General features: G+C 40.6%; 1 protein-coding gene across 1 annotated transcript; it reads right to left on the reverse strand.

Annotated features, from left to right (window-relative positions):
* Positions 1-1,539: 1,539 nt before the first annotated feature.
* Positions 1,540-14,034, reverse strand: oaz1a (ornithine decarboxylase antizyme 1a). Its single transcript, XM_041849176.2, is given in 6 exon segments — positions 1,540-2,139; positions 2,243-2,328; positions 5,024-5,199; positions 5,307-5,393; positions 5,395-5,461; positions 13,838-14,034. Coding segments are annotated over 6 exon segments (666 nt in total). The 5' UTR covers positions 13,957-14,034; the 3' UTR covers positions 1,540-2,008.
* Positions 14,035-24,128: the final 10,094 nt, after the last annotated feature.

Raw genomic sequence — 24,128 nt, forward strand, 5'->3', positions numbered from 1 at the left:
AGCAGGAAAGGCAAATGATGAAAAAGGACAATCAATGCCGGCACCATGGCAGATAAAGCAGGAGAAAGTGAAGAGTTCTTAGAGTATGAAAAAAAGAAGGCGAAGGGAGGATTCAGACCCTATGGAGAAACTGGGGAGCCTCTCAAGTGGTGTTGACCCATTACCTTACTCTCTCTCAGCCTGTTCATGCTGCTACATCCATACAGTCTCAGCTCTGAGCATTGCTAGAGTACTGCCTGCACCTCCCTGACAACGCTACCTCTCAGCAGACACAGAGTTCAGATGACGCCACCTAGAACTCCCCATATCTACCATGGCTTCTCCAGCTCGCCTCCTGGCTTCAGGATAGGTGTAATGGGCTACAGATAGCAGACGTAGTGGGGGTCCTGCAGGCTCTGCGGTCCATGTACTAAGCTCTTCAGGCTAAATCCCACTGGGCCTTTCACTCTGCACAACTGGCTGTCAGTCAAGCAGGCACTTCTGTTGCTGAAGTTGGCAGAGATAGGGCTGATTGATTCAGGACCAGCCCAGTCTGGACTGGGAACGCTTCCTGTGTCTGCAGTACCTCTCCTTCAATGACTCCAAGACTGTGATGAGGACCACGGCACGACTAAGACTCCAGAACACAGTGGACTGGAAGTTGTCATTACTCACAACAATACTCATGTCTATTTCAAATATGTTAATTGAAGTCCACTGCTTGAATTATTGATCCTCTAATCTAATGTGTAATGTGGATGATTTTAAACGTTCATGTAGTCAGAATGTATCTAGAACATCTGGAATGCAAAAAAGGTTCGCTTTTTTCCTCCATTAAAGGGTTTTCCAAGGATATTAACCACATTTTATATCAACTCTATATCAAAAAGCCCAAATGAAAGCTAATCAAATGTACACCTTCCTAATATTGAGTTGCACCACCTTTTGCCCTCAGAACAGCCTCAATTCATCGGGGCATGGACTCTACAATGTGTCGAAAGCATTCCACAGGGATGCTGGCCCATTTTGACTCCAATGCTTCCCACAGTTGTCAAGTTGGCTGGATGTGCTTTGGGTGGTGGATCATTCTTGATACACACGGGAAACAGGAAAAATCCAGCAGCGTTGCAATTCTTGACACACAAATCCTTCTTTAATCCGTCCCCACCCCTTCATCTACACTGATTGAAGTGAATTTAACAAGTGACATCAATAAGGGGTCGTAGCTTTCACATGGATTCACTTGGTCAGTCTACGTCATGGAAAGAGAAGGTGTTCCTAATGTTTTCTACACTCAGTGTATATGCACTACCATTAACCTTTCATGGATCCAAGGAGCTCCATTAGAACACAGTAATGATTTTTAAATATCAACTTACAGTGCACTAGGTGAAATTCAACACCGACAGACTGATGTCTATCGATTTTAACAGATTATGCTTTTACAACTCTGGTATATCCCTCTGGTCTACATATCCACAAATTGTACTTCTTGTACAAATCTTCACATATTTCACTGCCCTGTACCTAATTTCTACAACATATAACTAGAAATCAAAATCCACTTGTTAAGGTGAGCACTTTTATTCGCGCACTTGTTACAACATGCAGATTTCAGTCAAGTGAATCAAAACTAGAAATCGAAATTCATGCACACATTTTTTTTTACTAAACATGAAAATCAACTTGAAATAGCCCAAAAAACATAACTAATTACATGAGTATGCTGCATGGAAATTACCATAAATATTACATCCTAGAGATTATCATTGTGGTGGATGGGGGAGGGGGAAATCAGCACTACACATGGAAATGATTACAGTGGTGAGGAAACATTTTCCAGATGTGTACATTCCTGGTTTAACATTACACACTAGTGCAAATGTCATTGTAATACAGCACATCAAAGGTAATAAACAGAAAATTTCACAGGAAACCTCAACTTACTGAGTTTTGATAATATGTATTTTCCCTAAGTGATAGAGTGGGATGGGGAAGGGTACATAAAAGCAAACTTGTGTGTGATCGGTTATTCGTCGTCAGAGGAGTCTCGTTCGATGCTGTAAGCCATGAAGAAAGCGTCGGGGCGGGTAGGGACGAGGGGATGACCTGGTCTCACAATCTCAAAGCCCAGGAAGCTGAAGGTACGCAGCAGAGATGCTGGAGAGAGAGAGCGAGAGAAAGGGTAGTGTGAGAAGACTCATAACAAAATAATAAAGTATAAAAAGAGGGGTTGACTGGACACACACACACAGGGACTTACCTCTGTCGTCTCGGTTCTTGTGGAAGCAGATGAAGACATGGTCAACCTGCAGCTTCTCTTCCGCAAACTCCAGCAGGAGAGCGAAACTGGAGAAGGGAAGTAAATCAATGAGCTATTAAGGCAGTGCAATATAAACAGAGTCCATCTGGTTTAAAGAAAACAAAAACAGTCTTAACCTCTACGGGATCGGTGTCCCGTATACGGGACGGTTGAGCTAACGTGCGCTAATGTGATTAACATGACTGTTGTAGGTAACAGCAAACTTTCCAGGACATAGACATGTCTTATATGGGCAGAAAGCTTAAATTCTTGTTAATCCAACTGCACTGTCCAATTCACAGTAGCTATTACAGTGAAAAAATATCATGCTATTGTTTGAGGAGAGTGCACAACAACAAAAAACGTATCACGGCAACTGGTTTGATACATTCACCTCTGAAGGTAAATAATGTACTTACATTCAGTAATCTTTGCTCTGATTTGTCATCCTGAAGGTCCCCGAGATAAAATGTAGCATAGTTTTGTTTGATAAAATAAATGTTTATATTCAAATGTAGGAACTAGGTTCTACAGTTTGAACCCTTGCCGTCTCTGGCGCCACACATACCCCGCCCGGCCATCTAGATGTGTGAAAGTTAGTGTATAAGCTAATGATCCATCATGTATGACATTCCTGGGAATGTGTAAACTTACATTTTGTATTACCATATCATTTTTGTATGTTCTCTATAGTTATGTACTTGAAAATGTATCAATTGACCAATTCGATACATTTGAGCAGACTTGATACAAAATAGTCCAGTATTGCAACGCTTCACTGGATCAATCTCAAACTTTGCACACACACTGCACCATCAAATGGCCAAAATCTAAATTGCAATATTATATTGTGGCCTTTCTCTTGCATTTCAAAGATGGCAAAAATAATTTTTGCATGTTTTTTGGTTTGTATTATCTTTTACCAGATCTAATGTGTTATATTCTCCTACATTAATTTCACATTTCCACAAACTTAAAAGTGTTTCCTTTCAAATGGTATGAAGAAAATGCATATCCTTGCTTCAGGTCCTGAGCTACAGGCAGTTAGATTTGGGTATGTCATTTTAGGTGAAAATTGAAAAAAAGGGGTCCGGCTCCTTAAGAGGTTAAAGACATCATCCAGCGATTTAAAAAAAACGTTTTACTGTTGAAAAGCATTATCCCAAGTATAAATAAATACAGTAAAACACACACTAAGGGGTAACAAAATATATTTTGAACAAAATAAGGTTTTAGACAACTGCAAAAAAGAGTAGGGCATTCAAGGAGTTGGTCTCATGGGGATTAGTGGTGTCATTGGCCTCCACCCTTGCTTGAGGAACAATAGAGAACAAAAGAGGAAAGGCCCACCCCGCCCACTTGTGCCATTTCATGAGGATACCTGGACCAGCTATTGAGATGTGCCTTTTGTTAAAGGAAAGGGTCACCCATTTTGAATGTTGTATTGTTTTTGTGCATCTCTGAGTGATGTTCTATCGATTCCCTCGGTCATATCATGTGTATCCGAGTTACTGGAGTTCAAGCAGGCAGAAATTTGGCCGGTATGACTTAGTATTGTGATAAAGTCGCTCTCATTACACTGGAAGTTAATAGGAATACGACTTTAAGATCGCGAAAATGTCTATCATATATGACAGACTTCAATACTGGCCGATGTAATAACTCGGGAGGATGTCTTCTCTCGAATGAGCCATTGATCATATTTTTGCGATATTCCTACCTCGGGACATTTGTAATTTAACGGAGGGTCTAGCAAATTTTCCTATGTGTCTGCCTCTTTAGTCCAGGGTGCACTGCATGGTGCCGTTGCCAGATATATTATAGAAAGGAGATAGGAATCCAATGAATGAAGGAACGTATAACGCCCCACCCAGCAGACTGTCGACCAATCGCGTTCACGTTGTCGTCATACTGAATCAAGCAGTTGCTAAGCGTCACACAATCCCTTCTCAAAGTCAGTGTATATGTCAAGAAACGTGCCAATTTCGCTCGAAAGTACGTAACGTTACGATTCCAAAGCCATATGACGTCACAGATAGCAAGTAAATTCACACATCTCTGAAAAGATTTTTAATGTTGTACTTCTTGTTGACAAAATTTGTGCTAATGTTGGGTTTTAGAGCTTGCGCCCAAAAGACTCCCATTCACTCCTTGAAGGAGAGCGCTCCTTGTCCCAGAATCGCCCAGAATGCACCGCACGGCCCATTGACGTAGCATGGGCAACGTTTCCCATCTCCTCAAAAGTATATCTGCCGTTGTGAATGTCAGACTCCACTCTGAGGCGCATCGATCTGCAGGTTGAACGCGGTGAGATTGTAGACTCCTAAATTGATAGTGCAGTTTGTTTAGGCGATTTTACAACTAACTAGCTACTTTACATGCTGATATTGTCTTTGGTATTATTGTATGTAGGTGCATTTGCTAGCTAGCTAGCTACCTAGCTAGCCAGCCCATAGAGAAAGCATTGCATTGTAGATTTTGAAGTCGACATGAGCTGCAACAGATTCCCACAACGATTTACCATGTTGCTATCAACCTTATTATAATGCCAAAATGAAATATCTGTTCACAAAAAATATTGTTCTCACATATTAGTGTTATTTAACACTGTAAAATAAAGGAATGAGTGGTTTTGGGTGGATTTTCCCTTTAAGTAAATCAGGTGATAAATGAGCTGAAAAGGAGAATGGAGTAGGAAACCAGAGGACAAAGGAGAGGTTGTATTTGCATTGGATCACTGACCTGTCTTTGCTGCCCTCAGGCAGGGCTCCAGGGGGGATCTCGATATAGATGTTCCTCCCTTTCAGTGCCCCCCTCCAGACACAGTGCTTGCCCACTGAGCGACGGGGCTCAAAAAGTAGGAAACGGACTCTGCCGTTGGTGGGGGGAGGCTCCTCAAGAACCAGCAACCGAGCATCCTGCAAGAAAAAAATAGAGAAATTAGCGGGTACGAAGAGAGGTTTGACACAGGGAGGTATCCTAACGCCAGAGGATGTGAAGGAGAGATATAGGAAAGTGGACTCACAGAGTAGAATAGCTTAGCTGAAAGATTGCGATCCCGCTGGTCATTTCCTCGCCCACCTGGGATCTTCAGGGGTGGGCGAGGGGCATCAGGAACACCACAGAGGCCCCGGACAGGGGTTACTGCAACAGCGGGAACACCACCTCGGACTGGAGGTGCTGGAGAACACACAGAAGAACGGCACAATTATTACTAAAGGATTCATATAATTTTTACATTGAGCAGTGCCTTGAGCAGTGCCTTCAGAAAGTATTCATACCCCTTTGACTTTTTCCACACTTTGTTGTTTGACAGCCTGAATTCAAAATTGATTATTTTCTCTCTCTCACCCATCTACACACAATACCCCATAATGACAAAGTGAAAACATGTTTTTAGAAATGTTTCCAAATTGATTGACAATGAAATAAAGAAATATCCTATTCACACCCCTATCACTGTGTTTAAAAGAAATTGGACGGTATGGCGGTATTTTATGTTTTTGAATAATAACAATTCTACATTTGCTTTATGAGTAGTGAGTGACCCTAGGGTGGCAACACATACATTCTAAGTAAAATCTTCAACCAAAAATAATGTATTGCATTTATCAACTTCTGCATTTCTTGCACTCATTTGAAATCATTTCAACACTGCCACGTAGGGCTGCATGATATGGGCAAACAATCTAGGCCTTATTTTTAACCAAATGTAGCAATTGCGATTTGAACTGCGATTTAGAGCAAAACACTTGGGTGAACTGTTGGAATCATGGAAATAGAATGATTATTCTAATTCTATAGTTAGAATATATTAGTGGGCACTTTGAATACAGTGACGTTCGACATGACAACGAATGAAAATGCCAGGGAGATAGTTATTGTGACAGGGTAAGAATCAAAGTATTGACTAGGGTAACCTATAATCTTTGGCTACATTGAATTTTCTCTTAGCTACTTCATGTAGCTAACATATTCATGCTTTGCTTATTCCTCTTTGATTTAGAAGATACTGTTGCACAAACATGCTGATTTAGGTCTACACCATCACTGGTATAATCAGGCTGTATAGCTATTTACGTTTGCTCTGACTCAGTACATTTATTAGCTAGCTAGTCAGCTGGCTAACTATCGATTAGCATTCGCTAAGACAAACTAGCCGTTTGCAGATGTAATAAACAAACTAATAGTGTAATTATATAACGCTAGTGGATTTATATTAAGAAGCAAAGTGAAAACAGCATCATTGTCATCAACTTTGCTGCCTGTGATGCATTGACCATGCAGACTGAACACAAGTGTCTAGTGGTCGAGGAACCACAAATGCGCTCCTTGAGTGACAGGCGGCGGAGCTAGGTCTGTATGGAAAGCAGCATGGAGAGAGAGAGATGACTCAAGTAGCGGAGTAAACTATAAAAATGGACGTTACACACGGCGTATCAAATTTAACAAACCAAAAATCCAAATACCATTATATAAGGTAAGGTAAAGTAAAAACCCAAACCGGTCAGTGCATCAATACCGGTATATCGTAAAATAAGGTATACCACCCAGCCCTACCGGACTCAATACATGTTAGAATCACTTTCGGCAGCGATTACAGCTGAGTTTTTCTGGGCAAGTCTCTAAGAGCTTTGCACACCTGGATTGTACAATATTTGTACATAATTTTTTATAAAATTATTCAAGCTCTGTCAAGTTTGTTGTTGATCATTGCTAGACAGCCATTGCCATATATTTTCAAGCCAATTTAAGTTACAAAACTGTAACGAGGCCACTTTTGTAACCTCGTTACAAAACTGTAACGAGGTTACAAAACTGTAACGAGGCCATTGCAAACCGGATGCTTTTTTCCATCTGTCATTTAGGTTAGTATTGTGGAGTAAGTACAATGTTGTTGATCCATCCTCAGGTCTCCTATCACAGCCATTAAACTCTGTTTTAAAGTCACCATTGGCCTCATGTCTCCCGAGTGGCGCAGTGGTCTAAGGCACTGCATCGCAGTGCTAGCTGTGCCACTAGAGATCCTGGTTCGAATCCAGTCTGTCATAGCCGGCCGCGACCTGGAGACCCATGGGGCGGCGCACAATTGGCCCAGCGTCGTCCAGGGTAGGGGAGGGAATGGCCGGCAGGGATGTAGCTCAGTTGGTAGAGCATGGCGTTTGCAATGCCAGGGTTGTGGGTTTGATTCCCACGGGGGGCCAGTATGAAAAATAAAAAAATTATGTATGCACTCACTAACTGTAAGTCGCTCTGGATAAGAGCGTCTGCTAAATGACTAAAATGTAAATGTAATGTTGAAATCCATGAACAGTTTCCTTTCTATCCAGCAACTGAGTATCTTAGTAGTGACTGGGTGTATTGATACACCATCCAAAGTGTAATTAATAACTACACTCAAAAGGATATTAAATGTCTTGTAATTATTATTATTTTTTATCTACCAATAGTCTAAGACGTTGGGGGAGAAGGGTGCTAAGCTGAAATATGGAATTGTTTTAAGATGGTCATACAATCATTTAGCGATTTGATTTGGGATTTCAGGACCCCTTTAGGTATCAAAAATATATATATTAAAATTATTTGATAAAATATTGATTTTGGCCTTTACTACTAAAGCCCATTGAAAGGCATTGAATAACATTCATAAATGGCAAAAAAAGACAGTCAAAAAATACATCAACAGGTGTGTCAATCAACTCTGGGGAGGTTAAGCACATTTTACTGAATTACTCCTGAATTTATTTAGGTTTGCCATAACAAAGGAGTTGAATACTTATTCACTCAAGACATTTCAGCTTTTCATTTTAATTACACTAAACAAAAATATAAATGCAACATGTAACAATTTCAAAGATCTTACTAAGTTAGTTCACAAAAGGAAATCAGTCAATTTAAATAAATTCATTAAGCCCTAATCTATGGATTGCACATGACTGGGAATACAGATATACAGTGGGGAGAACAAGTATTTGATACCCTGCCGATTTTGCAGGTTTTCCTACTTACAAAGCATGTAGAGGTCTGTAATTCTTATCATAGGTACACTTCAACTGTGAGAGATGGAATCTAAAACAAAAATCCAGAAAATCACATTGTATGATTTTTAAGTAATTCATTTGCATTTTATTGCATGACATAAGTATTTGATCACCTACCAACCAGTAAGAATTCCAGCTCTCACAGACCTGTTAGTTTTTCTTTAAGAAGCCCTCCTGTTCTCCACTCATTACCTGTATTAACTGCACCTGTTTGAACTCGTTACCTGTATAAAAGACACCTGTCCACACACTCAATCAAACAGACTCCATCCTCTCCACAATGGCCAAGACCAGAGAGCTGTGTAAGGACATCAGGGATAAAATTGTTGGGATGGGCTACAGGACAATAGGCAAGCAGCTTGGTGAGAAGGCAACAACTGTTGGCGCAATTATTAGAAAATGGAAGAAGTTCAAGATGACGGTCAATCACCCTCGGTCTGGGGCTCCATGCAAGATCTCACCTCGTGGGGCATCAATGATCATGAGGAAGGTGAGGGATCAGCCCAGAACTACACGGCAGGACCTGGTCAATGACCTGAAGAGAGCTGGGACCACAGTCTCAAAGAAAACCATTAGTAACACACTACGCCGTCATGGATTAAAATCCTGCAGTGCACGCAAGGTCCCCCTGCTCAAGCCAGCGCATGTCCAGGCCCGTCTGAAGTTTGCCAATGACCATCTGGATGATCCAGAGGAGGAATGGGAGAAGGTCATGTGGTCTGATGAGACAGAAATATAGCTTTTTGGTCTAAACGCCACTCGCCGTGTTTGGAGGAAGAAGAAGGATGAGTACAACCCCAAGAACACCATCCCAACCGTGAAGCATGGAGGTGGAAACATCATCCTTTGGGGATGCTTTTCTGCAAAGGGGACAGGACAACTGCACCGTATTGATGGGGAGGATGAATGGGGCCATGTATCGCGAGATCTTGGCCAACAACCTCCTTCCCTCCGTAAGAGCATTGAAGATGGGTCGTGGCTGGGTCTTCCAGCATGACAACGACCCGAAACACACAGCCAGGGCAAGGAGGGAGTGGCTCCGTAAGAAGCATCTCAAGGTCCTGGAGTGGCCTAGCCAGTCCAGACCTGAACCCAATAGAAAATATTTGGAGGGAGCTGAACGTCCGTATTGCCCAGCGACAGCCCCGAAACCTGAAGGATCTGGAGAAGGTCTGTATGGAGGAGTGGGCCAAAATCCCTGCTGCAGTGTGTGCAAACCTGGTCAAGACCTACAGGAAACGTATGATCTCTGTAATTGCAAACAAAGGTTTCTGTACCAAATATTAAGTTCTGCTTTTCTGATGTATCAAATACTTATGTCATGCAATAAAATGCAAATTAATTACTTAAAAATCATACAATGTGATTTTCTGGATTTTTGTTTTAGATTCCGTCTCTCACAGTTGAAGTGTACCTATGATAACAATTACAGACCTCTACATGCTTTGTAAGTAGGAAAACCTGCAAAATCGGCAGTGTATCAAATACTTGTTCTCCCCACTGTACATCTGTTGGTCACAGATACCTTAAAAAAAAGATAAGGGTGTGGATCAGAAAACCAGTCAGTATCTGGTGTGGCCACCATTTACCTCATGCAGTGTGACACCTCCTTCGTATAGAGTTGAACAGGCTGTTGATTGTGGCCTGTGGAATGTTGTCCCACTCCTCTTCAATGGCTGTGTGAAGTTGCTGAATATTGGCGGGAACTGGAACACGCTGTCGTACACGTCGATCCAGAGCATCCATACATGCTCAATGGGTGACATGTCTGGTGAGTATGCAGGCCATGGAAGAACTGGGACAGTTTCAGCTTCCGGGAATTGTGTACAGATCCTTGCGACATGGGGGCTGTGCATTATCATGCTGAAACAGGAGGTGATGGCGGATGAATGGCAAGACAATGGGCCTCAGGATCTCGTCATGGTATCTTTGTGCATTCAAATTGCCATCGATAAAATGCGATTGTATTCATTGTCCGTGGTTATGCCTGCCCGTACCATAACCCCACCGCCACCATGGGGCACTCTGTTCACAATGTTGACAGCAGCAAACCACTTGCCCTCACGACGCCATACGTCTGCCATCTGCCCAGTACAGTTGAAACCGGGATCCATCCGTGAAGAGCACACTTCTCCAGCGTGCCAATGGCCATCGAAGGTGAGCATTTGCCCTCTAAAGTCGGTTACGACGCCGAACTGCAGTCAGGTCAAGACCCTGGTGAGGATGACAAGCTGTCATCCTCACTGTTTCTGACAGTTTGTGCAGAAATTCTTCGGTTGTGCAAACCTACAGTTTCATCAGCTGTCTGGGTGGCTGGTCCCAGACGATCCCGCAGGTGAAGAAACCGTATGTGGCGGTCCTGGGCTGGCGTGGTTGCATGTGGTCTGTGGTTGTGAGGCCAGTTGGACGTACTGTCAAATTCTCTAAAACGACGTTGGAGGCAGCATATGGTAGAGAAATTAACATTAAATTATCTGGCAACAGCTCTGGTGGACATTCCTGCATTTCAGCATGCCAATTACACGCTCCCTCAAAACTTCAGACATCTGTAGCATTGTGTTGTGTGACAAAACCGCACATTTTAGAGTGGCCTTTTATTGTCTCCAGCACAAGATGCACCTGTGTAATGATCATGCTGTTTAATCAGCTTCTTGATATGCCACACTTGTCAGGTGGATGGATTATCTTGGCAAAGGAGAAATGCTCACTAACAGGGATGTAAACAAATGTGTGCACAAACTGAGAGAAATAAGCTTTTTGTGCGTATGGAACATTTCTGGGATCTTTTATTTCAGCTCATGAAACATGGGACCAATACTTTACATGTTGCGTTCATATGTTTGTTCAGTGTACATTTCTAAAAACATGATTCCACTTTGACATTATGGGGTATTGTGTGTAGGCCAGTGACACAACATCTCAATTTAATCAATTTAAAATTCAGGCTGGAACACTACAAAATGTGGATAAAGTCAAGGGGTGTGAATACTTTCTGAAGGCACTGTACCATATCACTTCTTACTAGTAATACATGTATTGTTTTAGAAACATTACAAAGCATGCTCATCCATTTGTTTTTGGTTTTTTTGTGGTAATTATAGAACAAAAAATATGGCTGGTAAAAAAAAGCAGTTGCTGGTAGATTTTTGTATTTACCTGCCACAGTGGCTGGTGGACCAAAAAGTTAGTTTCAGTCTCTGGTGATGACTCATTAAACAAAATGACTGCCTTCACTCAGCTTGGTTGTCAGAGATGGCTACCATGGTGACTGATTCCCTGTTGACATATCACTGATTAATCAGAGTGAACTGTCACAATGGGATTAGCCTATGGGGGAAAGACCGCTGTCGGCATCATTTTCGGGAAACCATGTCACTGGAAAAATACTGAACAATTTCAGCTACCCGGGCTAAAAATTAGGGTGGCAAAAAAAGGTTTTTAGCCTAATTCAAGTCTGCACTAGCGACAAAAATGCCAACCTCTTACGTCACTGAGGCATGTGCCAGATTACCGACTGCACTGATCAGCCATTTTGCCTAAGCCACAACAGTGTGATCTAGTTCAGAATAAGCTTTTCTGTGGGGGTTGCGCTAGCAGAGCTGAGAGTAGGTATATTCTCCGAGCTCCAAACGGGAACAAAACCCATTAGTGGTGGTGTTACTGTTCACAGACTCTCTCTTACGCAAATGCCACTCCAGCGTTATATGTGGAGCAGACATGCGAAAGCAAAGTAAGAACCCATTGTCAACCTTGGACCTCAAAATCAGAGTAACAGTGATATACCTCAACCATCGTCAAGATGACGTCATAGGCTCCTCACTTATCATTTCTAAGGTATAAGTGATTCCAGTCAATATAAGTGGTTCTAGTGAATGAGGTTACTTTGGAAACCGCCCGACCAGATTATTGCAAATAATATCCAACTAGCATCCTTATGTAAAATCCCTGGCCGTTGCATTCCACCTGCAAGTTGTTCCCACAGATTCAACTGCACTGCTATTCTACGCCATTCACAATATTCCTATACACACCATTCATGAAGCGCCTTAACTTGTGACAGCTGGCTTAGTCAGGTGGGAGATGAGTCCCAGCCTTTACCAGTTGAATGAATCTGATGTGGAAAAATACTGCCTGGCAGAAAAATAGACTAGATATTTGGCCATAGGGGAATGATTTTGGGGCAGTTATGGACACCTCGCAACCTGTACTCAAAGCACTTAAATGGTGGGGCTGGGGACTAAGTTTCAAGAGGCCTCTTCCTCTAGTAACAGACAACAGCTCAATGCCCCACCCACACAACAGACCATAACAGCATTTCACACCCATTGGGCACAGACTTGACCAGAACGTGCAAATAGTGCTGTGTCCATTCTGATAGAATATTATAACCATACTACACAAGTCAACAGTAGTTGTACTCAGTGAGACTCAGCAGACTGTCTAGGCTAATCAAGATGATTTGCAACTATTGACAATAATCAATGGAAGAGACTCCATGGTCAGCCTACTTGTGTTAGGGCAAGTTCTTTAAATGTTGTCTAGGCTTTATTGGTCTACACTAATTTTAATTCCCACAGATGAGAAGGGATGTAAATTCTGATAGGGTTATGTCAAAACATAAGAATGAGCATCGACAGGTAAATAACCTACTTTTAGGGACTGCACATCCTGTACTTGGGTTTTTAGGCATAGGTACTGACGGAACTGAGCCAATAGGTAAGTTAACTAGCTGTCACTCATGTTATTCTTTAACCTAGCTAGGTCGAAAGTATATTTTCGACCTAGTCTTTAAGCAGGATAACAGTCAGTCAAGTCGTCAAGGGTTTTGATTGGCCAAACATATGTGAGTGCTCAGATATGATATTAATACCTGCAGGTGTTGAAGCGTTGCAAGCTAAATATTTGCCGCAATGGCTAGTAGTAGTTAGCTAACTAGCTGTGTGCCTGTTGCTTAAAACGCACTGCCACTACATAGCCACTAACGTCGACTAACGTCTTCCAGAACATTCGACGTAATAAATTGTGTCAGTCCATTTATCCCAACATTATTGTGAAACATGTTGCCGTAGCTAGTTTGTTTCTTAATTCATCGCAAATGAAGCAACAAGCGTTAAACTGTGCATTGACAAAGCCAAATGTATCTAGTTAAAGAACGAGCTGGCTAGCTAGCGTTAGCTGGTAAGCTAACTATCTAACGTTAGTTACCTAACGTTAACGCGTTAGCCAACAACATCAGCAGAATGCTAAATGACAAATTGTTGTTCGAAATAAACCGCAACCAACTTTAATAACCAAAATTATACAGACTTCGACTACAGCTAAATATTGTCAACTTTGAGGGAAATAACGAAAGGCAGTTCCGCACAATATTGTTCTACTGACTTCTTACATAATATCCACTGTAAAAACAGTAAACAAGTCGCAAGTTATGCTAGCTGAGTACAGTTAGCTAGGCCTCTGTGGCTACTGACTCAATGAGTAATCATAGTCCTTCTGAATTGCTATCTCAACTTACCTTTCACTTTCGGGGTTATTACTGGGCAGTTCGTTAACTGGCATTGTAGATGTGGTTTTCTCTTTTTCTCTGACAAAACAGTGGCTATTTAATATCGTCTGAAGGTTGGATTTAACCATAAGGCCAACAGCGTCCAAGTCTGCAGATCCCTTTTGCTTCTCTCCTCACCAAATGATTTTTCTCGCAGGCTCAGGCTGCCAGAGCACAAGGGGAGGGCTCCTCGAGTCAGCAGTCACAAAGGAAAGGGAGTGTCCTAAAACCATGACGTTTGATGAATTAAATTTAGGAATTAAACCATAGAATTATGAATTACAATATTTTAATAGGATCTCTATGAATTAAACAAACTGTCCTACTCCAGTAGGTCACATGCTGTAGTCAAGTTTTTGATAATAAACGGTATAGCTACTGTATCACCCAGAAGGCAAGGTCAGTACAGGTGCATCAAAGCTGGGACCAAGAGACTGAAAAACAGCTTCTATCTCAAGGTCATCAGACTGTTAAATAGCCATCACTAGCCAGCCTCTACTCAGTACACTGCCCTGAACTTAGTCACTGTCACTAGCCGGCTACCACCCAGTTACACATCCCTGCACCTTAGAGGCTGCTGCCCTATGTACATAAACATCGAACAATGGTCACTTTGATAATGGAACACTAGTCACTTTAATAATGTTTACATACTGTATTCTAGTCAAGGCCATCCTATTCAACTATTGCTGTACATATACTATTCTATCCACGTATTCTTCAGATATTTACTATATATTCTATCCACATATTGTCCATAATGTCTATACATCCCATATCGTTCACACACACACACATCTGGACTCTGACATTGCTTGTCCTAATATTTATATATTTCTTAATTCCATTCGTTTACTTTTACATTTGTGTGTATTGTTAGTTATTACTGCACTGTTGGAGCTAGGAACACAAGCATTTCGCTACACCCGCAATAACATCTGCTAGATATGTGTATGTATGTGACCAATACAATTTGATTTGATATAGATTGTACTAGTGATTATCATTGTGGATGATGATAATGTTTTGGATTGTGGCTATGGGTGGTTTCAGAACACTTTGTTGTTGTATAGCTGATTGTTTGTAGCAGCAATCAACAGTATACAGTGCAGTCGGGAATGTATTCAGACCCCTTCACTTTTTCCACATTTTGTTTAAAATTGATTAAATAAAAAATATTCCTCATCAATCTACACACAATATTCCATAATGAAAAAGTGAAAACAGGTTTATAGACATTTTTGCAAATGTATACAAAAATAATAATATGTAAATACCTTATTAACATAATTATTCAGATCCTTTGCTATGAGACTCAATATTGAGCTCAGGTGCATCCTGTTTCCATTGATGATCCTTGAGATGTTTCTACAACTTGATTGGAGTCCACCTGTGGTAAATTCAATTGATTGGACATGATTTGGAAAGGCGCACACACCTGTCTATAAAAGGTCCCACAGTTGACAGTGCACGTCAGAGCAAAAACCAAGCCATGAGGTCGAAGGACTTGTTCGAGTTCAGAGACAGGATTGTGTCGAGGCACAGATCTGGGGAACGGTACCAAAACGTTTCTGCAGCATTGAAGGTCCCCAACAACACAGTGGCCTCCATCATTCTTAAATGGAAGAAGTTTGGAACCACCAAGACTCTTCCTAGAGCTGGCCGCCCAGCCAAACTGAGCAACCGGGGGAGAAGGGCCTTGGTCAGGGAACCCGATGTTTACTCTGACAGAGCTCCAGAGTTCCTCTGTGGAGATGGGAGAACCTTCCAGAAGGACAACCATCTCTGCAGCACTCCACCAATCAGGCCTTCATGGTAGTGGCCAGACGGAAGCCACTCCTCAGTAAAAGGCACATGACAGCCCACTTGGAGTTTGCCAAAAGGCACCTAAAGGACTCTCAGACCATGACAAACAAGATTCTCTGGTCTGATTAAACCAAGATTGAACTTTCTGGCCTGAATACCAAGCGACACATCTGATGGAAACCTGGCGCCATCCCTACGGTGAAGCATGGTGGTGGTAGCATCATGCTGTGGGGATGTTTTTCAGCGGCAGGGACTGGGAGACTAGTCAGGATCGAGGGAAAGATGAACGCAGCAAAGTACAGTGATCCTTGATGAAAACCTACTCAGGACCTCCGACTGAGGCGAAGATTCACCTTCCAACAGGACAAAGACCCTAAGCACACAGCCAAGACAATGCAGGAGTGGCTTCGGGACAAGTCTCTGAATGTCCTTGAGTTTCCCAGCCAGAGCCTGGACTTTTTTTTTTTTTTTTTAAATATATATATATATATATATATATATATATATATATATAATTTTTTTTTAATTTTTGGGGGGGAATGGATCAGCTTAATATTGCAGATAGATTGTATCTTCTATCAATGTAATTGTCTGCATCACTTCCAATCCCCCATTTATTTATTTTTATATTTATTTTTATATATATATATATATATATTCCCCTTTATTACTTTTCAACCCCACCATCCTTTCCCTACTTGGAGTAAATTAGTGAACAACAATGCCCAGGCCTCTACTTCCGGTCTATACTTACTATCTACACCTTATGGACAGAGTTAATTTTACAATAATTCTATTATATATATATATTTTATTTATTTTTTGCTCCTGAACTTCTTCTACTCTCAACCTCTCCGATCATTTTCATGATGTCCATCTGGTTTGCTTCTAAATGCCATATCTTTCTAACTGTGCTCTTTCCCAAAAGCTCCCAACATACAACCTATATACTTATTATGGACACAGTATACTTACATTATTAGCTATCTTTGTTATTAGTCCCATCCTTCAACTCTATTCAATACCTCCCATCTATCTCTTAACACCATCCATATAGGATTTCTATTTGCCATATATATTTCAACCGTACTGTGATGTTTTACAAAAGTTCTGAACCTTTCTATTCTCATTGCTTCTACAGATTGTGAATTAATAATAAACATTTTTGCTAAAAGTGTTATTATATTATTGGATTGATTGACTATGACTTTTCAGATCACCCAGTAATGCTATCTGCAAGGTTAGTTCCAGGTAAATATTGCAATCCTTTAGCCATTCCTGGACCTGTGTCCAAAAACAAGCTACAAATGGACAGAACCAAAACAAATGATCTAATGATTCTATCTCTTCACAGCAAAATCTGCAGAGCTGGGAAGATTGTATCCCCCATATAAATAACATTCTATTGGTAGCAAGAATTTTATATAATAATTTAAATTGAAAGATTCTAATTTTTTGAATCCGGTGTCGTTTTGCGTGTCAGTTCATAAACACTATGCCATGGGATCGGTACGTCAAAGATCTCTTCCCAACTATTTTGCAATCTATATGGGACGGCTGTCAATCCTTTGGTCCTTAAGTGAAACTGATATACTTTTTTATTTATCACAGTTTTCCTTAACCAATTATGTTCTTTAATGCAAGGCCGACAGACAAGTTCCTTACTTTCTCCCCCTTCAACTTTCCTCTTCCACTTTTTGCGGTAAGGCTGCAATTATTTGGTTGTAATTTTGGGTAGAGCAGACATTTCCATATGTTTTTGTTAGCTGCATGTGCGACATAACTCCACCAGTCCTACCGATGATATCATTTACGAAGATTATACCTTTTTTAAACATTCTGTCAAAAAATAAAAGGTTTTTTGTCAATTAGTATATTTGAATTTAACCACAATATTTGTTGCATTATTTGTTCTGTCGTTTCTGGAGGATTAAATTGAAATTGCAACCAACTTTCTATGGCTTGTTTTAGAAATAGTGACATTTGGGAGATTATTTCCTTTTCAAATAACTGAAAGTGAGAGGTTGTAATCTGAATAAAGGGAAAAAGGCCTTTCTTGAACAGTGGGTGAGACAATCTTACTAATTTGCTTGAGAACCAGTTCGGATTTAAGTATAACTTTTGGATGACTGAAGATTTTAGTGATAGGTCTAATGCTTTAATATTTAATAATTTCTGTCCTCCGAATTCATATTCATTATATAAATATGCTCTTTTAATTTTGTCTGGCTTGCCGTTCAAATAAAATTGAATATTTTTTTCTCATATAATTTAAAAAACTGTTTGCTAGGCGTAGGCAAGACCATAAGCAAATAGGTAAACTGGGATAATACTAAAGAGTTAATCAGGGTGATTTTTCCACAAATTGACAGGTATTTTCCTTTCCATGGTAGTAAGATCTTATCTATTTTTGCTAACTTTCTATTAAAATGTATTGAAGTGAGATCATTTATTTCCTTTGGGATATGTATTCCGAGTATATCCACATCACCATCAGACCATTTTATTGGTAAACTACATGGTAATGTAAAAATTGTATTTTTAGTGATCCAATACGTAATATAGTACATTTGTCATAATTTGGTTTTAATCCAGAGAGGTTAGAAAATGTATCTAGATCCTCTATGAGGCTGTGGAGGGATTCTAGTTGTGGATCTAAAAGAAAACATGAATCATCTGCGTACAATGACACCTTTGTTTTTAAGCCCTGTTTTTCTAATCCCCTGATATTATTGTTGGATCTGATTTTAATAGCCAACATCTCGATGGCCATAATAAATAGATATGCCGATAGTGGACAACCTTGTTTCACTCCTCTTGACAGTTTAAAACTTTCTGAGAAATAGCCATTATTTACTATTTTACACCTAGGGTTACTATACATGATTTTGACCCATTTTATAAGAGATTCTCCAAAATTGAAATGCTCCAGGCATTTATATATAAACCCCAGTCGAACTTTAGCAAATGCCTTTTCGAAGTCTGCTATGAATAGCAGGCCTGGTTTCCCATATTTTCCATAGTGTTCTATTGTTTCCAATACTTGCCTTATATTATCTCCAATGTATCTTCCATGTAAAAAACCTGTCTGATTAGAATGAATAATATCCGACAATACCTTTTTAATTCTATGCGCTATACATTTTGCTAGGATTTTTGCATCACAACACTGAAGTGTAAGGGGCCTCCAATTTTGTAAATGGACTGGATCTTTATATTTTCCACTTGTATCCTGTTTCAGTAATAATGAGATCAGACCTTCTTCTTGAGTGTCAGATAATCTACCATTTACATAGGAGTGGTTAAAACATGCTCTTAACGGTCCTCTTAGTATATCAAAAAAAAGGTTTGGTATACCTCGACTGGTATGCCATCCAACCCTGGAGTTTTCCCGGACTTAAAGTCTTTAATTGCATCCAGAAGTTCCTCCTCTGTAATTTCACCTTCACATGAGTCTTTCTGTGTGGCTGTTAATTTGACATTATCAATAGAAAAAAAATCTCTACAGTCCAGAGCCTGGACTTGAACCCGATCTAACATCTCTGGAGAGACCTGAAAATAGCTGTGCAGCGACGCTCCCCATCCAACCTGACAGAGCTTGAAAGGATCTAATATATTTTAATTTAATTTTAATATGCCATTTAGCAGACGCTTTTATCCAAAGTGACTTACAGATCTACAGAGAAGAATGGGAGAAACTCCCCAAATACAGGTGTGCCAAGCTTGCAGCGTCATACCCAAGAAGACTCAAGGCTGTAATCGCTGCCAAAGGTGCTTCAACAAAGTACTGAGTAAAGGGTCTGAATACTTATGTAAATGTGATATTTCCGTTTGTTTTATTTTTTAAAAATTTGCTAACATTTCTAAACCTGTTTTTGCTTTGTCATAATGGAGTATTGTGTGTAGATTTAATCAATTTTAGAATGAGACTCTAACGTAACAAAATGTGGAAAAAGTGAACGGGTCTGAATACTTTCCGACGGCACTGTAAATCTCTCCAGTGCTATATTTGTATTTTTTTTTAAAGCTCTCAGCTGTGCCTGCCTGTCAGGGATCAAGGCATCTAAAGCAGGGCAGGCTATAGGACACTTACCAGTGAACTGAAATCAATATCCACAAACCTCTCCTTCCATAGGAGAAAAAGGTCAACCCAGGTAAGACTCATTCTGTCATGTGTTTTTAAAGGTTTGCATTAGACTCTAGTTTGGGAATAATTTGACAAGGATTATCTGTATATTTACTTTTCCTCTGTTCGTTCAGACTGATTTCTATTTAAGAAATGTTTTATTGGTCTATGCTTTATTGCGATTTGGAACTGATCATGTCCTCTGCATCAACATGGTGCTTTCAAAAAGTATTCACACCCCTTGACTTTTTCCACATTTTGTTGTGATACAGCCTGAATGTAAAACATATTAAATTGCGATTTTGTGTCACTGGCCTACACTCAATACCCTATAATGGCAAAGTGGAATTATGGAATTAAATTAATTAAAAATGTAAAGGCTGAAATGAGTCTGAGGATTCAACCCCTTTGTAATGGCAAGCCTAAATAAGTTCAGAAGTTAACAATGTGTTTAACAAGTCACATAAGTTACATGGTGTTTAACATGATTTTTGAATTACTACCTCATCTCTGTACCCCACACATACAATTATCTGTAAGGTCCCTCAGTCGAGCACTGAATTTCGAACACAGATTCAACCAGGGAGGTTTTCCAATGCTTCGCAAAGAAGGGCACCTATTGGTAGATAGGTGAAAAGCAGACATTAAATATCCCTTTGCGCATGGTGAAGTAATTAATTACACTTTGGATGGTGTATCAATACACCCAGTCACTACAAAGCACAGGAGGTTGGTGGCACCTTAATTGGGGAGGACGGGCTCATGGTAATGGCTGGCTCGGGATAGTGGAATGGTATCAAACACATGGTTTGATGCCATTCCATTTGCTCCGTTCCAGCCATTACTATGAGCTGTCCTCTCCTCAGCATCCTCCACTACTACAAAGATACAAATGTCCTTCCTCAGTTGCCGGAGAGGAAGGAAACCGCTCAGGGATTTCATGGTGACTTTAAAACAGTTAGAGTTTAATGGCTTGTGATAGGAGAAAACTGAAGATGGCTCAACAACATTGTAGTCACTCTACAATACTAACCTAATTGACAGAGTGAAAAGAAGGAAGCCTATACAGAATACAAATATTCCAAAACATGCATCCTGTTTGCAATAAGGCACTAAAGTAAAACTGCAAAAATGTGACAAAGAAATTAACTTTATGTCCTGAATACAAATCGTTATGGGGCAAATCCAACACATCACTGAGTACCACTCTTCATATTTTCAAGCATGGTGATGACCGCATCATGTTATGGATATGCTTGTCATTGGCAAGGACTAGGGAGTTTTTTAGGATAAAAAGAAACTGAATAAAGCTAAGCACAGGCAAAATCTTAGAGGAAAACCAGGTTCAGTCTGCTTTCCAACAGACACTGGGAGACAAATTCACCTTTCAGCAAGACAATAACCTAAAACACAAGGCCAAATATACATGAGTTGCTTACCAAGATGACATTGAATGTTCCTGAGTGGCCTCGTTACAGTTTTGACTTAAATCGGCTTGAAAATCTATGGCAAGACTTGAAAATGCCAGTCTAGCCATGATCAACGACCAACTTGACAGAGCTTGAAGAATTTTTAAAAAGGATAACATACAAATATTGTACAATCCAGGTGTGCAAAGCTCTTAGAGACTTACCCAGAAAGACTCACAGCTCTAATCGCTGCCAAAGGTGATTCTAACATGTATTGACTCAGGGGTAAATTAGTTATTTCATTTATGCTAAATATGCAAACATTTCAAAAAACATGTTTTCACTTTGTCATTTAGGGGTATTGTGTGTAGATGGTGAGAAAAACGATTTAATCCACTTTGAATTCAGGCTGTAACACAAAATGTGGAATAAGTCAAGGGGTATGAATACTTTTGGAAGGCACTGTAACCTCAATCCATGTATGTGCTCAAACCTCATTGCCTATGTGGTTTTAGAGCAAACGTTCAGTTGAGTTAACACTGAAAATGAAAGATTTAGTCTGAACCTTCACTGGGATGTTTAATAAGTTTACCTTTCAAATATCTTGCATTAACAAAACCCAAATATTACCTGAATTTACAGGACGCAACAGATCCAGAACATTATCATCTGAGAGTCTTAGCAGTAATACAATCCTTATTCATTACATTTCCATATTCAGTAATAGTATATTTTGTCCCATGTTGACCTACTACTCTGTCTACTTCTAGTGTCATATGAAAGTATTTTGTCCATCCAAAGTTTGAGTGAGGTTGAGAACCCATGGAAAGGCATTACTCTAAACCGTTGCATAGTGTTGGCGATCATCATTGTGCTTGTGAGCTCAGGGGTGAATGAAGTACATGGTGAGTGTTGAAACATATGATAAAAAATATATATCTACAGTGGGGAGAACAAGTATTTGATACACTGCCGATTTTGCAGGTTTTCCTACTTACAAAGCATGTAGAGGTCTGTAATTTTTGTCATAGGTACACTTCAACTGTGAGTTGAAGCCACTCCTTAGTTGCCCTGGCTGTGTGTTTCGGGTCGTTGTCATGCTGGAAGACCCAGCCACGACCCATCTTCAATGCTCTTGGGATGGTGTTCTTGGGGTTGTACTCATCCTTCTTCTTCCTCCAAACACGGCGAGTGGAGTTTAGACCAAAAAGCTCTATTTTTGTCTCATCAGACCACATGACCTTCTCCCATTCCTCCTCTGGATCATCCAGATGGTCATTGGCAAACTTCAGACGGGCCTGGACATGCGCTGGCTTGAGCAGGGGGACCTTGCGTGCGCTGCAGGATTTTAATCCATGACGGCGTAGTGTGTTACTAATGGTTTTCTTTGAGACTGTGGTCTAAGGCACTGCATCGCAGTGCTAACTGTGCCACTAGAGATCCTGGTTCGAATCCAGGCTCTGTCGCAGCCGGCCGCGACCGGGAGACTCATGGGCGGCGCACAATTGGCCCAGCGTCGTCCAGGGTAGGGAAGGGAATGGCCGGCAGGGATGTAGCTCAGTTGATAGAACATGGCATTTGCAACGCCAGGGTTGTGGGTTCGATTCCCACGGGGGGCCAGTATAAAACAAATATGTATTCACTAACTGTAAGTCGCTCTGGATAAGAGCGTCTGCTAAATGACTCAAATGTAAATGTAAAATGAGGTGAGATCTTGCATGGAGCCACAGACCGAGGGTGATTGACCGTCATCTTGAACTTCTTCCATTTTCTAATAATTGCGCCAACAGTTGTTGCCTTCTCACCAAGCTGCTTGCCTATTGTCCTGTAGCCCATCCCAGCCTTGTGCAGGTCTACAATTTTATCCCTGATGTCCATACACAGCTCTCTGGTCTTGGCCATTGTGGAGAGGATGGAGTCTGTTTGATTGAGTGTGTGGACAGGTGTATTTTATACAGGTAACGAGTTCAAACAGGTGCAGTTAATACAGGTAATGAGTGGAGAACAGGAGGGCTTCTTAAAGAAAAACTAACAGGTCTGTGAGAGCCGGAATTCTTACCGGTTGGTAGGTGATCAAATACTTATGTCATACAATAAAATGCAAATTAATTACTTAAAAATCAAAATGTGATTTTCTGGATTTTTGTTTTAGATTCCGTCTCTCACAGTTGAAGTGTACCTATGATAAAAATTACAGACCTCTACATGCTTTGTAAGTAGGAAAACCTGCAAAATCGGCAGTGTATCAAATACTTGTTCTCCCCACTGTATCTATCTCAATGCGCACACAGACTAGCTCATGCATTATCTCTTGTGGTTTAGATGCTCTGGAAGTATTTCTAGAGGAGAATGATCTTACTCAGATGTTACTTGGAGGCACCGATCTACAGCCAGATGGCACAGCTCAGGTACTGGGACTTATAGTTTACACTGAGTATACCAACCCCCGATACCACAGGAAACTGTTGAGCGTGAAAAACCCAGCAACGTTGCGGTTCTTGACACACTCAAACCGGTGAGCCTGGCACCTACTACCATACCCCGTTCAAAGGCACTTAAATATTTTGTCTTGCCGATTCACCCTCTGAATTGCACACACAATCCATGTCTCAATTGTCTCAAGGCTTAAAAAGTATTATTTAACCGGTCTCCTCTCCTTCATATACACTGATTGATGTGGATTTAACATTCGACATCAATAAGGGATCATAGCTTTGACATGGATTCACCTGGTCAGTCTATTTTTATTTCACCTTTATTTAACCAGGTAAGCCAGTTGATAACAAGTTCTCATTTACAACTGCGACCTGGCCTAGATAAAGCAAAGCAGTGCGATAAAAACAACACAGAGTTACATATGGGGTAAACAAAACATAGTCAAAAATACAACAGAAAATATATATACAGTGTGTGCGAATGT

Source organism: Coregonus clupeaformis, chromosome 26 (assembly GCF_020615455.1).
Source record: "Coregonus clupeaformis isolate EN_2021a chromosome 26, ASM2061545v1, whole genome shotgun sequence".
Lineage (NCBI taxonomy): Eukaryota > Metazoa > Chordata > Actinopteri > Salmoniformes > Salmonidae > Coregonus > Coregonus clupeaformis.